At 44.1% G+C, this 18,231-nt stretch overlaps 1 protein-coding gene across 2 annotated transcripts in view; it reads right to left on the reverse strand.

Annotated features, from left to right (window-relative positions):
• The window catches only part of ripor3 (RIPOR family member 3), a 50,502-nt gene that overhangs the window by 7,897 nt on the left and 24,374 nt on the right, over window positions 1–18,231 (reverse strand). The window contains exons 4-16 of one of the 2 annotated variants that reach the window (XM_080793044.1): window positions 15,632–15,710; window positions 15,482–15,505; window positions 15,308–15,361; window positions 14,905–15,054; window positions 13,527–13,590; window positions 13,397–13,440; window positions 7,104–7,229; window positions 5,960–6,105; window positions 5,158–5,266; window positions 4,799–4,956; window positions 2,622–2,795; window positions 2,114–2,189; window positions 434–865 (exon numbers count right to left, since the gene is read on the reverse strand). In XM_080793044.1, the coding sequence (XP_080649170.1) occupies window positions 434–865; window positions 2,114–2,189; window positions 2,622–2,795; window positions 4,799–4,956; window positions 5,158–5,266; window positions 5,960–6,105; window positions 7,104–7,229; window positions 13,397–13,440; window positions 13,527–13,590; window positions 14,905–15,054; window positions 15,308–15,361; window positions 15,482–15,505; window positions 15,632–15,710 (1,636 nt within the window). Of the gene's footprint in view, window positions 1–433; window positions 866–2,113; window positions 2,190–2,621; window positions 2,796–4,798; window positions 4,957–5,157; window positions 5,267–5,959; window positions 6,106–7,103; window positions 7,230–13,396; window positions 13,441–13,526; window positions 13,591–14,904; window positions 15,055–15,307; window positions 15,362–15,481; window positions 15,506–15,631; window positions 15,711–18,231 lie in introns of those variants that run through there. The other variant, XM_080793045.1, reaches the window with a different exon arrangement.

The raw sequence follows: 18,231 nt of genomic DNA on the forward strand, positions 1-18,231 counted from the left end.
GCCTACTAGTGTGCAACAAGCAAGTATGCACTCGGCAGAGTGCAGTTCTAGTTGGTTATGTGAATGGTTCAGTCTACGTCGCAAACTCGCGACACAATGGCCTGCAGCGTTCCATATCAGGACAGTTTTGTGCACGATATCGCCGTCGGAACGCTGTTGTTTGTTCACTCCTTGCCTGTGCAGATGAGATGTGAGTGCATGCGCGTTTATAGATTATGCACCCCACGGTGACTTGAATTCATGGATGATTTTTTTTTTTTGCATATAAGCCACTCATTTTGATGACCAGCAGTGGTTCCCTATGGAGACACAAAGATTCTCCTTTGTGTCTCCATAGGGAAGGGAACCACTGCTGGTCTTTTTTCACCCCCAAGTCATTTTGGGGGTGAACTAACCATTAAAATTACATAATGTAAAGTCTGGGTGGCTGTACCTTCAGTATGGTTGCCAGGTGCAGTATTTGGTTATCCAGCATTCTCAGTTCTTTCTCAGAAGAACAGCTGTGGTTCTGCAGGCAGGTCTCCAACTCAGCTATCAGGGTTCCCACACTGACTGCCTGGGCCCTGCGCTGGGCCCAGCTCACCACAGGTCTGCCCAGGGACAGAGCTATGGATGGAGCTATGGATGGAGGTATGGATGGAGGTATGGATTGAGGTATGGATGCGGGACCTGATGGAGGTATGGATGGAGCTACTGGTGGGTGTAAGGGTGGGGAGGGTGATGGCGGTACGGATGGAGGTAGTGATGAGGTTATGGGAGGAGGTACTGTTAAGGGTGGGGACGGTGATAGAGGTAAAGAGGTTGGGGGTGGAGATGGGGTAGGGTCAGGGAAAGGGGTGAAGTCCGCCTGACCTTCTGGGGACTCCTGTATTTGCAACAGAATGGAACAGATCAGGTTAGGATTCACGAACAACCCTCTAGTCTAAGTGAAAGTGACTTTAGTTACGACTGTACACAACATTCAAATGTCTTTATTTTCCTTTCAGACTGTTTGTGCAGTGGTTAAAACTAAACATATAGACACAATACACAGATCTTCTGAACGCATTTTTTTGTGCCAAGAATAGTATCAGCTCTTTCTTTCTTTTTTAACATGTTGCCAAATGTTCGCCCAGAATAGGAATGCTGGGGTTTGTATATAATTTGGTTTAGCTTATTCTGTGTTCTTGTATTTATTTGCGTTGTTTTCATGTGGGTTTGTTAGCTTGTTCAAAAGTGAAGGTTGCGAACATGGTGAGTAAAGGTCCCTGCACATATTGGAATAACGTGTTCCTTCCACGCGCTACGTCCAACCAGGGAAACTCCCCCTGTCAGGTGTAAAGGAGCAACTTGGACACTCGGGCATGAAGGAAGCATGAGTTCAAGTCCGTTGCTCTCCCCTTGTCCCCCATATATGGGGACTAGGTTGGCGGAGGGTGTGTAGAGCCCAGGATCACATTAGATGATTGACACAGGGGTGAAAAATGGGTTACAAAATTGTGGGATAAAAAATAAAAAGAAGGTCCCTGCACACTGCAGGGAAAAACGCAGCACAAAATCAGAAGAAAGGCATCAGTCTGCAAGGACCATAACAGTTTAAAATGAAAAGAATCCACAGTTTTTCTCCAAAACAATAACTAGAAACAAAGTTTTGAAGACATTTTACTGTGTGCCTGCAGCTCGCCAAGTCTGTGCAACCTTGTGTTCGGGAGGTAGGATACACTATTTACACTATTACAATGAACAAATGGCAGAGTCACCATGTGGGCGTCCCTGGAACATCCAGGAATGCGCCCAGGGGGGCGGCCCAGTTCCGGCGAGCCTTCCCGTGTCCGAAACAGTCGAAAAATGACAGTTCACATGTGGCCGGCCATAGGCGTCAAGAAGATGGATGTATGGCGAACCTCAAGCTGTGCTATGCCATTGCATGGCAGGCACACAAAATTACACTAACAGTAAGTGTCAACAGTAATGTTTCGGCCACAGTTTGGCCTTCATCATTGTTAGTGTTATTTCCACTTTACAGGTATAGAAACATTACACAAAATAATACATTATGCATTATTAATTCAAAGTACGTTTTTGAATAGAAACATGGGAGTACTTCCTCCACCACTACAAACATAGGTCTTACCTGTCCACTATCGCTGGTCTGTCTGAGGCCTGGCTCTGTTTCTGGATTCTGTCTGAGGATGTCCGGAGTGCTGCACCTGTCATGCAGTCATATTAATATGATCTTATTCATAAATGCATCTCTTATCTTTTTATATGAAACAAATAATTAAAGCTGCACTGTGTAACTTTCCTTTTCTACCCCGGATTTGAACTTGCGTGGTGTCCTGTGCAGCACATCCTGACATTTTTACCACTGAGCTAATAAAGCCTGCTTGCTTGCTCTGGGGAGGGATGGAGTTTTGACCCTCAGATCAAAATTCATGTCAAAACAGAAGCAGGATCATGTCAAAGGTTATATCCAACCTAGACACAGGATTTGTCTCAACAGAAGAGCACCCCAATTGTATAACTATTGTATTAACATACTCAACCATATACAGACTGGTTAGAAATCATAATTTGATTCATTAAAATATTTGACATTATTGCAACTCGAACACATGAATGAATAAGTGTGATGTCCTCACCTCTTGGTCTCTGACACGTCTCTCCACTCCTCGTCTCCCAGCGTTCTCATGCTCTGCGTGTCCTCCAAGGTGACCTCCAGGGAGCCGTCCTCTCCCAGGGACAGCTGGCTCTGGCTGCCCCCGACACTGGTGCCCAGGCTGGGGCTGGAGGTCCGGGTCAGGCTGCTGTGGAACCTGGGATTGGATGGAAAACGTAATGTTCATCAAAACAGGGCTGGATTAGGTCAAAAAGTCGGCCCTGACATTTTGTCCCAGACCGGCCCACAACAACCGGCACGGCGCTAGCGGATGCCTTACTGTACCTCCCACTGGGTCGAGGCACACACAAACAAACAAGCCCTAATACCACCACTTCTGCTGAAAAACACAAACAAACAAGCCCTAATACCACCACTTCTGCTGAAAAACACAAACAAACAAGCCCTAATACCACCACTTCTGCTGAAAAACACAAACAATACCACCACTTCTGCTGAAAAACACAAACAAACAAGCCCTAATACCACCACTTCTGCTGAAAAACACAAACAAACAAGCCCTAATACCACCCCTTCTGCTGAAAAACACAAACAAACAAGCCCTAATACCACCACTTCTTCTGAAAAACACAAACAAACAAGCCCGCTAATACCACCACTTCTGCTGAAAAACACAAACAAACAAGCCCTAATACCACCACTTCTGCTGAAAAACACAAACAAACAAGCCCTAATACCACCACTTCTGCTGAAAAACACAAACAAACAAGCCCTAATACCACCACTTCTGCTGAAAAACACAAACAAACAAGCCCTAATACCACCACTTCTTCTGAAAAACACAAACAAACAAGCCCTAATACCACCACTTCTGCTGAAAAACATAAACAAACAAGGCCTAATACCACCACTTCTTCTGAAAAACACAAACAAGCCCTAATACCACCACTTCTGCTGAAAAACACAAACAAACAAGCTCTAATACCAACATTTCTGCTGAGAAACACAAATAAACAAGCCCTAATACCACCACTTCTTCTGAAAAACACAAACAAGCCCTAATACCACCACTTCTGCTGAAAAACACAAACAAACAAGCCCTAATACCACCACTTCTGCTGAAAAACACAAACAAACAAGCCCTAATACTACCACTTCTGCTGAAAAACACAAACAAACAAGCCCTAATACCATCACTTCTGCTGAAAAACACAAACAAACAAGCCCTAATACCACCACTTCTGCTGAAAAACACAAACAAACAAGCCCTAATACCACCACTTCTGCTGAAAAACACAAACAAACAAGCCCTAATACCACCACTTATGCTGAAAAACACAAACAAACAAGCCCTAATACCACCACTTCTGCTGAAAAACACAAACAAACAAGCCCTAATACCACCACTTATGCTGAAAAACAACCCTTCATGTTCTGATCATTACCTATTACAATTCAACAAACAAGCCCTAATACCACCACTTCTGCTGACCACAGCCCTTCATGTTCTGATAATTACCTATTACCTATTGCAATTCATTGCTATGCCAGAAGGCCAGTCCGCCACTGGTTCACAATGGAAAAAAACTGTACACAAAGATCATGGTATGGGTAATGTCTTTCTGTACCATGTGCTGTGGACATTTCAGACTAATAAAGTATTCAATCAATCAATCAATCAATCAATCAATCAATCAATCAAACAAACAATCGTCATGTTTCAGAAGGAACGTACTGTTACTGTTACTGCATACATGTCAGAATGTAAAAGAACCAAACTTGTTATCAGATGACAGAAGAAAATAAACGCTGCATGGGTCAATAAGTATGGAAAACAGTGAACAGGTGCTCTTTGCTCTTTGGAAAGGGTTAGTTTCAGGAGTTTTAAGTAACATTCCTTTGTGGGGAGTAACACCCAGGATTCTAACCCTGGTCTCCTGCATGGAAAGCCAACATCTTTTACTAAGCCAAAAGGATATCCCTTCTGGGTTGGGGGAGATATAAGACCTTTTGCCCGCCAGGCTGAGATTGTGAGCCACTCTGCTATGCATCACAGTGGAAAGAAATTGTAGTTAGTTCATCACTTGATTTTTTTCGCACTGTGATGTCCACAAAGGAATTGAACTCAGACACCCATTATTGTGAATGTTTTATCTAAAGGAATATGGCCAGGAGTATAAGCATGCTAACTCTGCTAACCTGGGACTGAGTGGAGTGCTGGTGTGGTTTGGAGTGATGGCACTGTGGGCGGGGTCCGACAGGTAGCTCAGTAGAGACACGCCCCCTCTGGAAGGACGGGGCCGGGGAACCAATGAGGGCACAGAACCGTCTGCATCCTGCAGCTGACGAACCATAGACTGAGGAGAGCAGAGAAGAGGAACTGTGTTATTAGCGTGTGTGCGTGTGTGTGTGTGTGTGCGTGCGTGCGTGTGTGCGTGCATGCGTGCGTGCGTGCGTGCGTGCGTGCATGCTGCTTGCGTGCTGCGTTGCGTGCGTGCGTGCGTGCGTGCATGCGTGCTGCGTGCGTGTGTGCGTGCGTGCGTGCGTGTGGTGCTCACTATAAAGTATTTCTCGGTGAAGCTGGGTGTAGTCGGAGCTGTCCAGCTGTAGACAGAACTCTTCCGGCTGGGAGACACTGGACGCATCTTCTCCCCACTGTCAAATGGACTGGAACACACACACAATTTAGGCATTTGACAGGGACTCTTAAATGGTGCATATATATAGTGCTTTTTAACGAAAGCGCTTTACATGGATAATAAGCAACACATGGTAATACATCAAATGCATAGAAATAGTAATCTAGGATCATTGTGTTACCAGATTGGTTTAGCTGTGCATGCGATGTCTTTGCTAACATCCCGAATACACCTGATGTTGTCTTTGTTGACACTAGACACAAGGAGGTCCTGATTCTGGAGGTGGGCTGTGTCAACCATTACTTGGAAGCATAACAAACTTGGGGTATCGCTGTAGATTTGCCATACTGATATTCGGAAGCCTGGGCCATGTGCATAAACTGACCATGAGTGGCCTAAGAATAGCTGGCATGACAAAAAGCAAAGCCAAACAACTTGCCAAATACTGTTCTGTCTCGTCTGTTATAGGCAGTTTGTCTGTGTGGAGAAGGAGGTGCCATGTGTATCCTTAAGTGAACATGAACTGTCAACCCCGTTATATTTGTTTCCTTGTAAAATTAATTGTAATTTGTGGATTCAAATAAAGAAATCGAAATGTGTGTGTGTGTGTGTGTGTGTGTGTGTGTGTGTGTGTGTGTGTGTGTGTGTGTGTGTGTGTGTGTGTGTGTGTGTGTGTGTGTGTGTGTGTGTGTGTGTGTGTGTTGTGATCTTATCATCTTACTTCCAGGTGACCTCTAGCTGCAGTTTGATTGTCCCCAGCTCGGTGATGTCCACCAGCATCAGCTGAGGTCTCGCCACGAAGAAATCTGCACTCGCACACGTTACCATGCCAACCAGCAGCCAACCCAAACCCTTCGCCTCTGTCACCTGGAAACACGCATTTGATTGTTTTCTTATTTATTTTGAGGCGCTAGCACCTCCTATGTGCAGCTTTGAGGGTGTGTGTAAACACAAACTTTGTCCTAACACAAACATTAAATGCCATTGATAATGAATGGCCAGTTTTGAGTGTTTGTGTAAACACAAACATTGAAGACGAAGGTGAGGACGCAACTTCTAATTGGCTGGAATGAGATGATGTATGATGATAAGAGCGCCCTTCACTTTCCCGTGAAGGATAGAGATGTGACAGGAGGTCATCAGGACAAGAACCTTTAACACCTCCTATGACACCTGTGCAAAGTAGCATCCTCAACCCATGTTAACGTTGACACGTTTAGGGTTAGTTATTATGTTACTTGAGTCAATATAGTCCACATCTATGCATGTTCACATTAATACATATGTTATTGTACACGTATGTGGTGGCGTCGCTCGGCCAATCAGGGATTGTGTATTTTTGGTGGCGTCGCTCGTACACAGTTGTAGGAAAATAATATTTGGTTTCAATTGGTGTACTTTGTATTTTAAATGTTTGTTTATGGCTTTCGTCTTTATATTTTATATTTTGAAGCGAGGCGGACAGTAAGATGACAGGAGTCAGCAGTAGGTTGCACGCTCTGCTCGCGAACGAGTACTGTGCGAAGCGCAATTTAGCAGCTCGACAGAGTGCATTTCTAGTTTAAAATGTCCATCTTTTATTCTATTAACTCGTAGCGCGAATACTGAGACTAAACTAATTGATTCACCTTATGTGGAGAACAAAAACAATGCAACGCCAACTGGAACCAACTGGAACCAACTGGAACCAACCACCAGAACCCTTTTATTAATTTTATTTTTTCCTATGAATACCAGGCTTTCCTCTACAGTGGAAAGCATGATGATGCAAGATTACTCTTAGTCTTTATCTATGTTCAAGAATACTTGTATGAACAAACAAAGTACAACAAAGTAGCAGAAGGTGTGTGCCTGCGTGCGTTTACCTTGATTTCAAAGTTGTGATGTATGTGTGGGAGGAAGACCATCTCCTCTTCGTCCCAGTACTGTCTGTCGTCTGATTGGATCCTCCCTCGGATCCTCCACCGCTGGCGGCCCAATCGCACCACCACCTGGAGTCACATGATGAGTTTTGATGACATCACACTAGGTCACGTGACATCATCATCATCCAATTTATAACTTTAATAAAGTTCAAGTGGAGTTGCAAGTCTTTATTTGATCAACTCCGGTCTGTTGTCAACACATGATTTGAGTCAAAGTCATGACTGGAGTCGACACAATTGGATCAGATTCAGAACAATAAGTATTAACGACACAGGGTCCATAACGTGGGGCATTAATGAGAAAAATATCACACCCGTGTGAAGTGAGGGGCTCTAATTGCGAACGCAGTGAGCACTTACTATGAGACCTAGCAGCTCATGTCTGTGTGTCCGTGTGTCTGTGTGTCTGTGTGTCACGCTTTTGTGCCCATATATGGAGCTGCTTTGTGGACTCCTTATAGCTTTTGTGCCCATATATGGAGCTGCTTTGGGGAGTCCTTATATGGTTATGGCTGAGTCATGGTGACATGAGTGTGATGGCGTGGTCCAACTTGTGCCCATATATGGAGCTGCTTTGGGGACTCCTTATATGGTTATGGCTGAGTCATGGTGACATGTGTGATGGCGTGCTCCAACTTGTGCCCATATATGGAGCTGCTTTGGGGACTCCTTATATGGTTATGGCTGAGTCATGGTGACATGTGTGATGGCGTGCTCCAACTTGTATGGTTACGGCTAAGTTAAAAACTTAACTTAAAAATAACTTAACTTAAATATGTACGAGCTGCGTTCGCTTCCCGCGTTTGCGCGTCTTACTGGTATATTAAAGTCTAACTCATGTTGATTAGGTGATGTAATGGTGATGTAAAACAAACGGTGCAAACACAAACATTAAACGCCACTAACAATAAAGAGACAACGTAAATCGAGAACCGTTCACCCCACAAATTCAACACAAGCTTTCCACTCCCCCACAGGGAGAGCAGTGCCCGGTGTTGAGTCGGTCTGACCCACGGTTGTCCAGAACCGCCACAAAAGGCCTCTGCCCGGGCTCTCTACAGGGCCCCTGCCCAGGGTCCATATATGGAGCTGGCCTGTTCTGACATCACAACACTCCATAAGGCCTCTGCTCGGGCTCTGGACAGCTCTGACACAACACAACACTCCATATTTGGGCATGCCTGACTCCATATATAGGAATAAAGGAGAGAGACAGATACAGAATTCTCCATATGTTCATAAAAGGGACAGAGACAGATGGGTGGAACGGGTACTCTGGCACGGGTAAAACAGGTATTGCATAGCTGCGTGGGGCATGGATCTCTAACTTCCGTTGTTACCGACTCAGTGCTCTACAGCCGGGCACTGGTCCAGTATAACATATAATAACAAAGGAAGTTTGCAAATGCATATCTTTGCCAGGCTGAGTGCAACTGAGTGCAACGTCTATGACTGACGTCATAGTCTGTCAGTCATCTATGACATACAGTATGATTCCATATTTAGGCACTTGTGCTGCTCTGCCAATATAAATGTGAATGTAACGGGCAGCTCAGCATGCTTTTACAGAGCCAGTACCGAGCAGCCGTTCAGTCATTATTGAGAATCACAGCAGCAGTGTAGATGGTGTACATATCTGACGGCAAGGTCGTTGACCGCAAGCCATGGGGACTGTCCAAGCTGGCTGACCTGTTCCTGGGAGTGGTGGCTTTCGTCCGCGGGTTCTTCCAGAGTCTCATTCAACCCAATTCTCAGCATAATCCTGATGAAAAGAGGACAGGCAGGATAAACCACAGTGGAGGCCCCCCATGTCCTCCAGAAGGAGGAGGAGGATGACGCTAGCTAAATGCCTACTTCTTCCAGTGCAGTGATTCTCAACCCTTTTTCATTTCAAGGACGCCCAGCTTGATAAGCATTGGGCCAGGTCCCAGTTGATACATGTTTTATCCCTGGGACCCCAATCTACTCTGTAGCCTATGCTGGTCCATTGGGTTCCCAACTATAATCATATAGCTGGGGTCCCCCGTGGGGGTCACTGGACCCCCAGGTTGAGAACCACTACTCTAGTGTATGTAGCCATTGGCCTTCATCGATGATGATGAGGCCACCACTCCTCATTGGTTGCCTCTGCCGTTTGGTGACGGTAGATTCATGACGCCTCCCTGGGAATCCCTACACGTAGGAGCCAGGATGGCTGAACACAGCAACTAAAGCCAATCAGACAGGAGAATAGGACACTTACTACCAACCGAACTGCACCACAGCAGACACGACTGAAACATGCAAGACTAGCAGCTCAAGCTTCATCTCCATAACGACCGTAAAGACAACCGTATAGTGGACACTTTTTCATGATTGGCTGCCTCTAGGCTGCCTCTAAACCAATGGGAGATACATCCCATATAGTCTGAACGGCATAAAGACCCATACTCTGAACCAGAGCCATAGAGTAACGCCAGGGCTCCACTGGGCGCGTCTGCGTCGCGTCACCGTCACCGTCACAGAATGTTCCCTTTTTATTCAATGAAGGGTGGCTCCACTGCCCGCGACGCCCCGCGTTGCGTCGCGTCTCCGTCGCCATTAAAATTTAACCGGTTCGTTTTTTGACGCACGCGTCGGAGACGCAACGCGACGCAGACGCGCCCAGTGGAGCCCTGGCGTTAGACAGTTACGCAAACTCCGTTCACTTCATGGGGCCAGTCCAATGGCGGCTCTTCTACAGTACATAGACTTCTATTGGGTTGTCCCTATTTGAAGGCTTCAAATAGGGACAACCGGAAGTTTACGGAATGGATTGGAGTCTATGGGCTTGCACGAGTCGTGCGAGTACATTAACCACGTGACCGTGCTGTTTCCTGCCCCCTCAAAATCGCAACTCTTTTATTAGATGGCTCTGCTCTGAACGCACCTGGCAGTTGTGACTGAGTCATTCTTGTTTCTTTTCTTTTTCTTTTTTTTGCTCTCACCTTCACCGAGATCAGAACAGGGCGTCTGCAAATCAAATGCGAGCAACAGTCTTAAGTTACCTTTACCTTAATGTGCATGGTTCAAAGAGAATTCAACTAAATCAAAATATCTCCAGCACTCACTTCCTATCGGTAATCGGTTACCTTTATTTTCTGGTCTCCCTCCACAGTCTATGCTGTCTTATAGTCCCGCAGGGATGCACTTGGGATCCACGCACCGTTATTGAACCCTGTCTTGTTTTTGCATCCATCCATGTCACTAATTAATGTTACATTGGTAACCTCAGTGACATCATGCACGCCACCAAAGACAAAGGAGAGGAAACGCAGCAAGACAACTTGATGTACCGTACAGATACATCCTCCACCCATCATGTACAGGTACATCATCATGTACAGGTACATCCTCCACCCATCATGTACAGATACATCCTCCACCCATCATGTACAGATACATCCTCCACCCATCATGTACAGGTACATCATCATGTACAGGTACATCCTCCACCCATCATGTACAGGTACATCCTCCACCCATCATGTACAGATACATCCTCCACCCATCATGTACAGATACATCCTCCACCCATCATGTACAGGTACATCATCATGTACAGGTACATCCTCCACCCATCATGTACAGATACATCCTCCACCCATCATGTACAGATACATCCTCCACCCATCATGTACAGGTACATCATCATGTACAGATACATCCTCCACCCATCATGTACAGATACATCCTCCACCCATCATGTACAGGTACATCCTCCACCCATCATGTACAGATACATCATCATGTACAGGTACATCCTCCACCCATCATGTACAGGTACATCATCATGTACAGATACATCCTCCACCCATCATGTACAGATACATCCTCCACCCATCATGTACAGGTACATCCTCCACCCATCATGTACAGATACATCATCATGTACAGGTACATCATCATGTACAGATACATCCTCCACCCATCATGTACAGATACATCCTCCACCCATCATGTACAGATACATCATCATGTACAGGTACATCCTCCACCCATCATGTACAGGTACATCCTCCACCCATCATGTACAGATACATCATCATGTACAGGTACATCATCATGTACAGATACATCCTCCACCCATCATGTACAGATACATCCTCCACCCATCATGTACAGATACATCATCATGTACAGGTACATCCTCCACCCATCATGTACAGGTACATCCTCCACCCATCATGTACAGATACATCCTCCACCCATCATGTACAGATACATCATCATGTACAGGTACATCCTCCACCCATCATGTACAGGTACATCCTCCACCCATCATGTACAGATACATCATCATGTACAGATACATCATCATGTACAGGTACATCCTCCACCCATCATGTACAGGTACATCCTCCACCCATCATGTACAGATACATCCTCCACCCATCATGTACAGATACATCATCATGTACAGATACATCCTCCACCCATCATGTACAGATACATCATCATGTACAGATACATCCTCCACCCATCATGTACAGATACATCCTCCACCCATCATGTACAGATACATCATCATGTACAGGTACATCCTCCACCCATCATGTACAGGTACATCATCATGTACAGATACATCCTCCACCCATCATGTACAGATACATCATCATGTACAGGTACATCCTCCACCCATCATGTACAGATACATCATCATGTACAGATACATCCTCCACCCATCATGTACAGATACATCATCATGTACAGATACATCCTCCACCCATCATGTACAGATACATCATCATGTACAGATACATCCTCCACCCATCATGTACAGGTACATCCTCCACCCATCATGTACAGATACATCCTCCACCCATCATGTACAGATACATCATCATGTACAGATACATCCTCCACCCATCATGTACAGATACACCATCATGTACAGATACATCCTCCACCCATCATGTACAGATACATCATCATGTACAGGTACATCCTCCACCCATCATGTACAGATACATCATCATGTGCAGGTACATCCTCCATCCATTATGTGCAAGTCCCATTTCTATTGGCTGAGCTGTTCCTGGGAGTGGTGATTGGGTCCCAATTGCAGGGCACTCTACTACAAGCCCACTGAGCTGGAACTAAGTGCTACAAATCTTTGTTCCCTGACAAAAAATATTTCCTTTCCATTGCAATGTTTAAGAACCACTGGTTTAACAACATTAGGAAACACGCCCAAATAAGAAACCCACACAAAGTAGAAACAATCACTTATAATAAATGGATATGGCAACACTGTTACAGTCCAGTGTGTGTCACAGTGTGCGAACCAGGTTCAGAAAAGCACTAATCCATTATGGTGCTAAATAATAAGTCCATTATAGCTTACGTTACATCCCTTTACAATAAACACATGTACAAACTGCATGAGGCTTATGAGCCTTATGGTTTTCTAACACAAATTCAAAGCATTTCAGAGTTCCAGTCTACAGTACTTCAACAAACAGTAATGTAGATTATCAACAGATACAATTCCGATCAGTTCAAGTACAAATTCAATTTGCAATCAAAACAACTACACTGGCTTGTAAAAAATGTGAACATACCTACAGAGCCATAACGATATAAAAGGGTATTACTTTGCACTCAGGTTTTAAATTAGATTTCTGGCATGTTGATAATGTACTGTAAGGAGTGCAGCACAGTACTATTGCCTTCTGTCATAAATGTAAGTTAAATATTTCAAAGAATATAAAACACGTCGAGAAAATAAGAAGTGAAGGCACTAGACCTACTGGCAGTGAAGAAATGTGGCACTGATTGGTGTGCGAGACAGATACAGACATGTAGCGGTACTACTAGTTGTCAACAACAAACATGCAATACGCTGATGTCCAGTTTGAAATGCCAACTCGTTAGAGTTGTAGTTGATCAGCTGCGATTATGACCTTCTTAACCAGTATACGATATGTCCCAAGCCATTTATTTAATAATTTATATTTATGATACTTTTCTTTTTTTCATTATTTATGTATCACCATTCATATTTAAATGTCTCTTCATTTATGTTTACTAAGCAATATGAAGATTGGCTCCACCCACTTTTATGATCTGTGGAAAATGGGTTAGGCAACAACACACACACTGGCAGTTGAGTGGCCAACTGGCCATGAATTTGCTGTGCATGTGATCGTGCATGTGGGTACACATGTGTGCATGCGTGTGAGTGTACATGTGAGTCCTAATAAGTGTTTCACCTCATATTGGTCTCCAGGGCAGAGCCGGGCGAACCCGATGAGGCCTGCAAATGAAACCACATGTTACACAGCTCTACACACAAGTCTGTGTGTGCGTGCGTGCGTGCGTGCGTGTGTGCGTATACGGTACCTTTCATTTTGATATGCAGTTCTCCCAGTAGGATTTCCAACTCTCCCTCCATAATAGACATATCCTAAGAGAGAGAGAGAGAGAGAGAGAGAGAGAGAGAGAGAGAGAGAGAGAGAGAGAGAGAGAGAGAGAGAGAGAAGGCCGGGATGGGGGGCGTGGGACAGAGAATGATATGAATGACTGTGTATTTTAATTAAACAAGTCTTGAATAATGAAAGGATTAAACATTATATTTATCCTATTAATGTGAAGTGGACAGTTCCACATGCATATTTTTCTTTTGGTACTTCAAGAACATTGTGACACCAGTACTTTTGTATTGAGTATGAGTATTTTGACACTGCGGTATTGTTACTTCTTTTGCGTCAGGTTTAGGGACATGGTGGGATTTTGAGCGAGCAGCATGTCATCTCCCCGCTCAACTCCACTCACATACTCTGGTGTGTGTCTCCTGTACGTATGTGTGCGTGCTTGAGTGTGCATGCGTGCATGTGTGTGTGTGTGTGTGTGTGTGTGTGTGTGTGTGTGTGTGTGTGTGTGTGTGTGTGTGTGTGTGCGTGCGTGCGTGTGTGGCCATGAACTTCATGGCCACACACACACACACACACACACACACACACACTGTGTATGTCTTCATGGCATGAAGACATACACAGAGGCCAGCTGTTTCAGACTGTGGGTCAAAGGCCATTCTTCCAGCTCATGAAACTCATTGGGGGACAGAATGTGTTGATGTTCACCACAGACACCAAATACATCACTGTGTGCAGTGTGTGTGTGTGTGTGTGTGTGTGTGTGTGTGTGTGTGTGTGTGTGTGTGTGTGTGTGTGCGTGCGTGCGTGCGTGCATGCGTGCGTGCGTGCGTGCGTGCGTGCGTGCGTGCGTGCGTGCCTGCCTGCCTGCCTGCGTGCCTGGTCCAATTAGTATTCAGTCAAAAACACAACCTTATGGGTCCAGCAGGGATTGGGTCCGTCATTTAAAAACAATCATGTCAGAACCAATGGGATCTCAGAAAGTAATAATAATAAACTTGCATGAACCAGTGCGTTCGCCCTGAAGTCTTGGCTGATGTGCACTAACTGACTGACTGATTGATACGTTGAAATTAAATTTGAAGCCTGACACTTCTAAATGAAACGTCATAGCACACCTAAAACAAATGTATACTGTTGATGTGTAAAGGTTTCAGTCAAGTGCAATCCTCACATGTTTCACTAATAAATAATGAAGCGTGACAGTGTTTGTGTGTGTAACAGACATGCACATGCAGACACACACCCACACACAGACACACACACACACACACACACACACACACACACACACACACACACACACACACACACACACACACACACACACACACACACACACAGACCTGCAGGCTGTGCCTGTGGGTTCGGCTGAGCTCCATCAGGCTGTCTCGGGAGGCGCGGGTGGATGGAGAGAGAGAGAAGGCTCGCTTCATGTTGACCGCTCCCTGACACAACCTCCACTGAATGCAGTACGTCTCATACAACTCCTCTACCTGACACACACACGCACACACGCACGCAGTCGCACATGCATGCGCACGCACGCACACACACACAGAACATTACACCAGTGCATGGACACTATTTTCATATGTACGTACGGATGATGGACAGACAGACAGACAGACAGACAGACAGACAGACAGACAGACAGACAGACAGACAGACAGACAGACAGACGGACAGACGGACAGACGGACAGACGGACAGACGGACAGACAGACAGACGGACAGACAGACAGATACCTTACTGATCTGGAATTCTAGTCTTCTTATGTGTCTCTCCAACGCTCTGATCTCCTTCAACACGGAAGATAAGGGAAGGTTTTCTATGTTCAATGGGTTTGTTTGACATGCAAGCAACATGTTTATTTTGTGTAGTTTTTAGGGAAGTGTTGAGGACAAAGAGTATGGAGTTACCTTCTCCAGATCATACAGGAAAGCCTATAGGAACAGACAAAAGACTTCATCATCATCATCATCATCACCACCACAGGCACACACTGACGCACCTGATCAATCAATCAATCAATCAATCTCTCCCTCTCTCTCTCTCTCTCTCTCTCTCACCAGCCTGGAGTTCCTCTTGGTCTCTCTTTGTTGTGAAGACAGGAAGTCCATCTCAGCCTGGTGACCCTCCACGTACTCCCTAAAGGACATCATCATTGTTTTGTAATAGCTTTATTGGACCAGGAATGTGCTGTAGATGTTTTAACTATGTTGCGTGCACATAGCCCCATTAGTGCACTTAGCCCCATTAGTGCACATAGCCCCATTAGTGCACATAGCCCCATTAGTGGACATAGCCCCATTAGTGCACACGCTTGCGAGCAATCACCGATTGAATTAACCCATTTATTAACCCACAATATGCTGTATATCAAATTTTACTCTATTTACTGTTTCCACAATGGGGCAATGGGAAAACATTAGTGTTGTCATAATTATGCATTGGGTTTGAGCTTTAGACTACTTCAGATAGAGAATAATAATGTGACACCTGCGTGTGGAAGGCTACTTCACCATCGATATGCATCAAGGTCAAGCTGTGACACTCAGTGTCCATCGGCAGGTTTTGTTAGGGAGGTTAGTGAGGTGCTAAACTGAGATTGGCTGTGCGGGCTTCAAACTACCAGGGTTCACTCAGCTCACCCCTGATTGGGACCATGCCATTATTCTAAACACCAAATCACAATCTTAATTAACCAATGCACCCATGAATCATTCTCTCTATAGTATACGTATTGCACATAAACATACTTTAATCCCTCCTTAATATACCTACTGTATATACATGATTCCCTCTCTAGCATCCTTATGTATCCATATACTTGAATCCTTCCCTGGGCAAGGCGAGGCAATTTTATTTGTATGGCACATGTCAGCAACTACTGTAGTCAATTCATTGAATTCAATGTCCTTTACACAAAATATCAAGCAAAGGAAACACAATACTTTTTAAAGTTCTTTAACGATGATTTCCTGTTGTGCATATTTATTCAGATCCACTGATGTAAACAAGTCACAAATAATAATGTCCCCCCTGCTTATATGAGACAATTTAAAATGAAACTTCTATGACAGTTATTCCGGGAGAGTGGCTCAGCCCTGCCGTCGCTCTCCCCTATATTAAGGCATCTTACTGGTGTAAACAAGTTTGTATTGACTTGTGCTTTCATTTGAAATGAAGGCCTACACATTCTACATACTGTGAATACAAATTTCAATCAGTCACTATAAATTACATTAGGATGTCAAAAACAAAATAATAGATACAGTACAGTGCAGAAGACGAGTATCTATAGTTGAATCCTTCCGTGGTATACTTGTTCACATTTGAATCTGTCCCTATAGTAGTATCCATACTATAGAATCCATCCCTATAGTAGTATCCATACTATAGAATCCGTCCCTATAGTAGTATCCATACTATAGAATCCGTCCCTATAGTAGTATCCATACTATAGAATCCGTCCCTATAGTAGTATCCATACTATAGAATCCGTCCCTATAGTAGTATCCATACTATAGAATCCGTCCCTATAGTAGTATCCATACTATAGAATCCGTCCCTATAGTAGTATCCATACTATAGAATCCATCCCTATAGTAGTATCCATACTATAGAATCCGTCCCTATAGTAGTATCCATACTATAGAATCCGTCCCTATAGTAGTATCCATACTATAGAATCCGTCCCTATAGTAGTATCCATACTATAGAATCCGTCCCTATAGTAGTATCCATACTATAGAATCCATCCCTATAGTAGTATCCATACTATAGTAGTATCCATACTATAGAATCCATCCCTATAGTAGTATCCATACTATAGAATCCGTCCCTATAGTAGTATCCATACTATAGAATCCGTCCCTATAGTAGTATCCATACTATAGAATCCGTCCCTATAGTAGTATCCATACTATACTATAGAATCCATCCCTATAGTAGTATCCATACTATACTATAGAATCCATCCCTATAGTAGTATCCATACTATACTATAGAATCCATCCCTATAGTAGTATCCATACTATAGAATCCGTCCTATAGTAGTATCCATATAGAATCCGTCCCTATAGTAGTAACCATACTATAGAATCCGTCCCTATAGTAGTATCCATACTATAGAATCCGTCCCTATAGTAGTATCCATACTATAGAATCCGTCCCTATAGTAGTATCCATACTATAGAATCCATCCCTATAGTAGTATCCATACTATAGAATCCGTCCCTATAGTAGTATCCATACTATAGAATCCATCCCTATAGTAGTATCCATACTATAGAATCCGTCCCTATAGTAGTATCCATACTATAGAATCCGTCCCTATAGTAGTATCCATACTATAGAATCCGTCCCTATAGTAGTATCCATACTATAGAATCCGTCCCTATAGTAGTATCCATACTATAGAATCCATCCCTATAGTAGTATCCATACTATAGAATCCATCCCTATAGTAGTATCCATACTATAGAATCCGTCCCTATAGTAGTATCCATACTATAGTAGTATCCATACTATAGAATCCATCCCTATAGTAGTATCCATACTATAGAATCCGTCCCTATAGTAGTATCCATACTATAGAATCCGTCCCTATAGTAGTATCCATACTATAGAATCCGTCCCTATAGTAGTATCCATACTATAGTAGTAT

The sequence above is a fragment of the Protomyctophum bolini genome (assembly GCF_963924005.1).
Source record: "Protomyctophum bolini genome assembly, chromosome: 2".
Lineage (NCBI taxonomy): Eukaryota > Metazoa > Chordata > Actinopteri > Myctophiformes > Myctophidae > Protomyctophum > Protomyctophum bolini.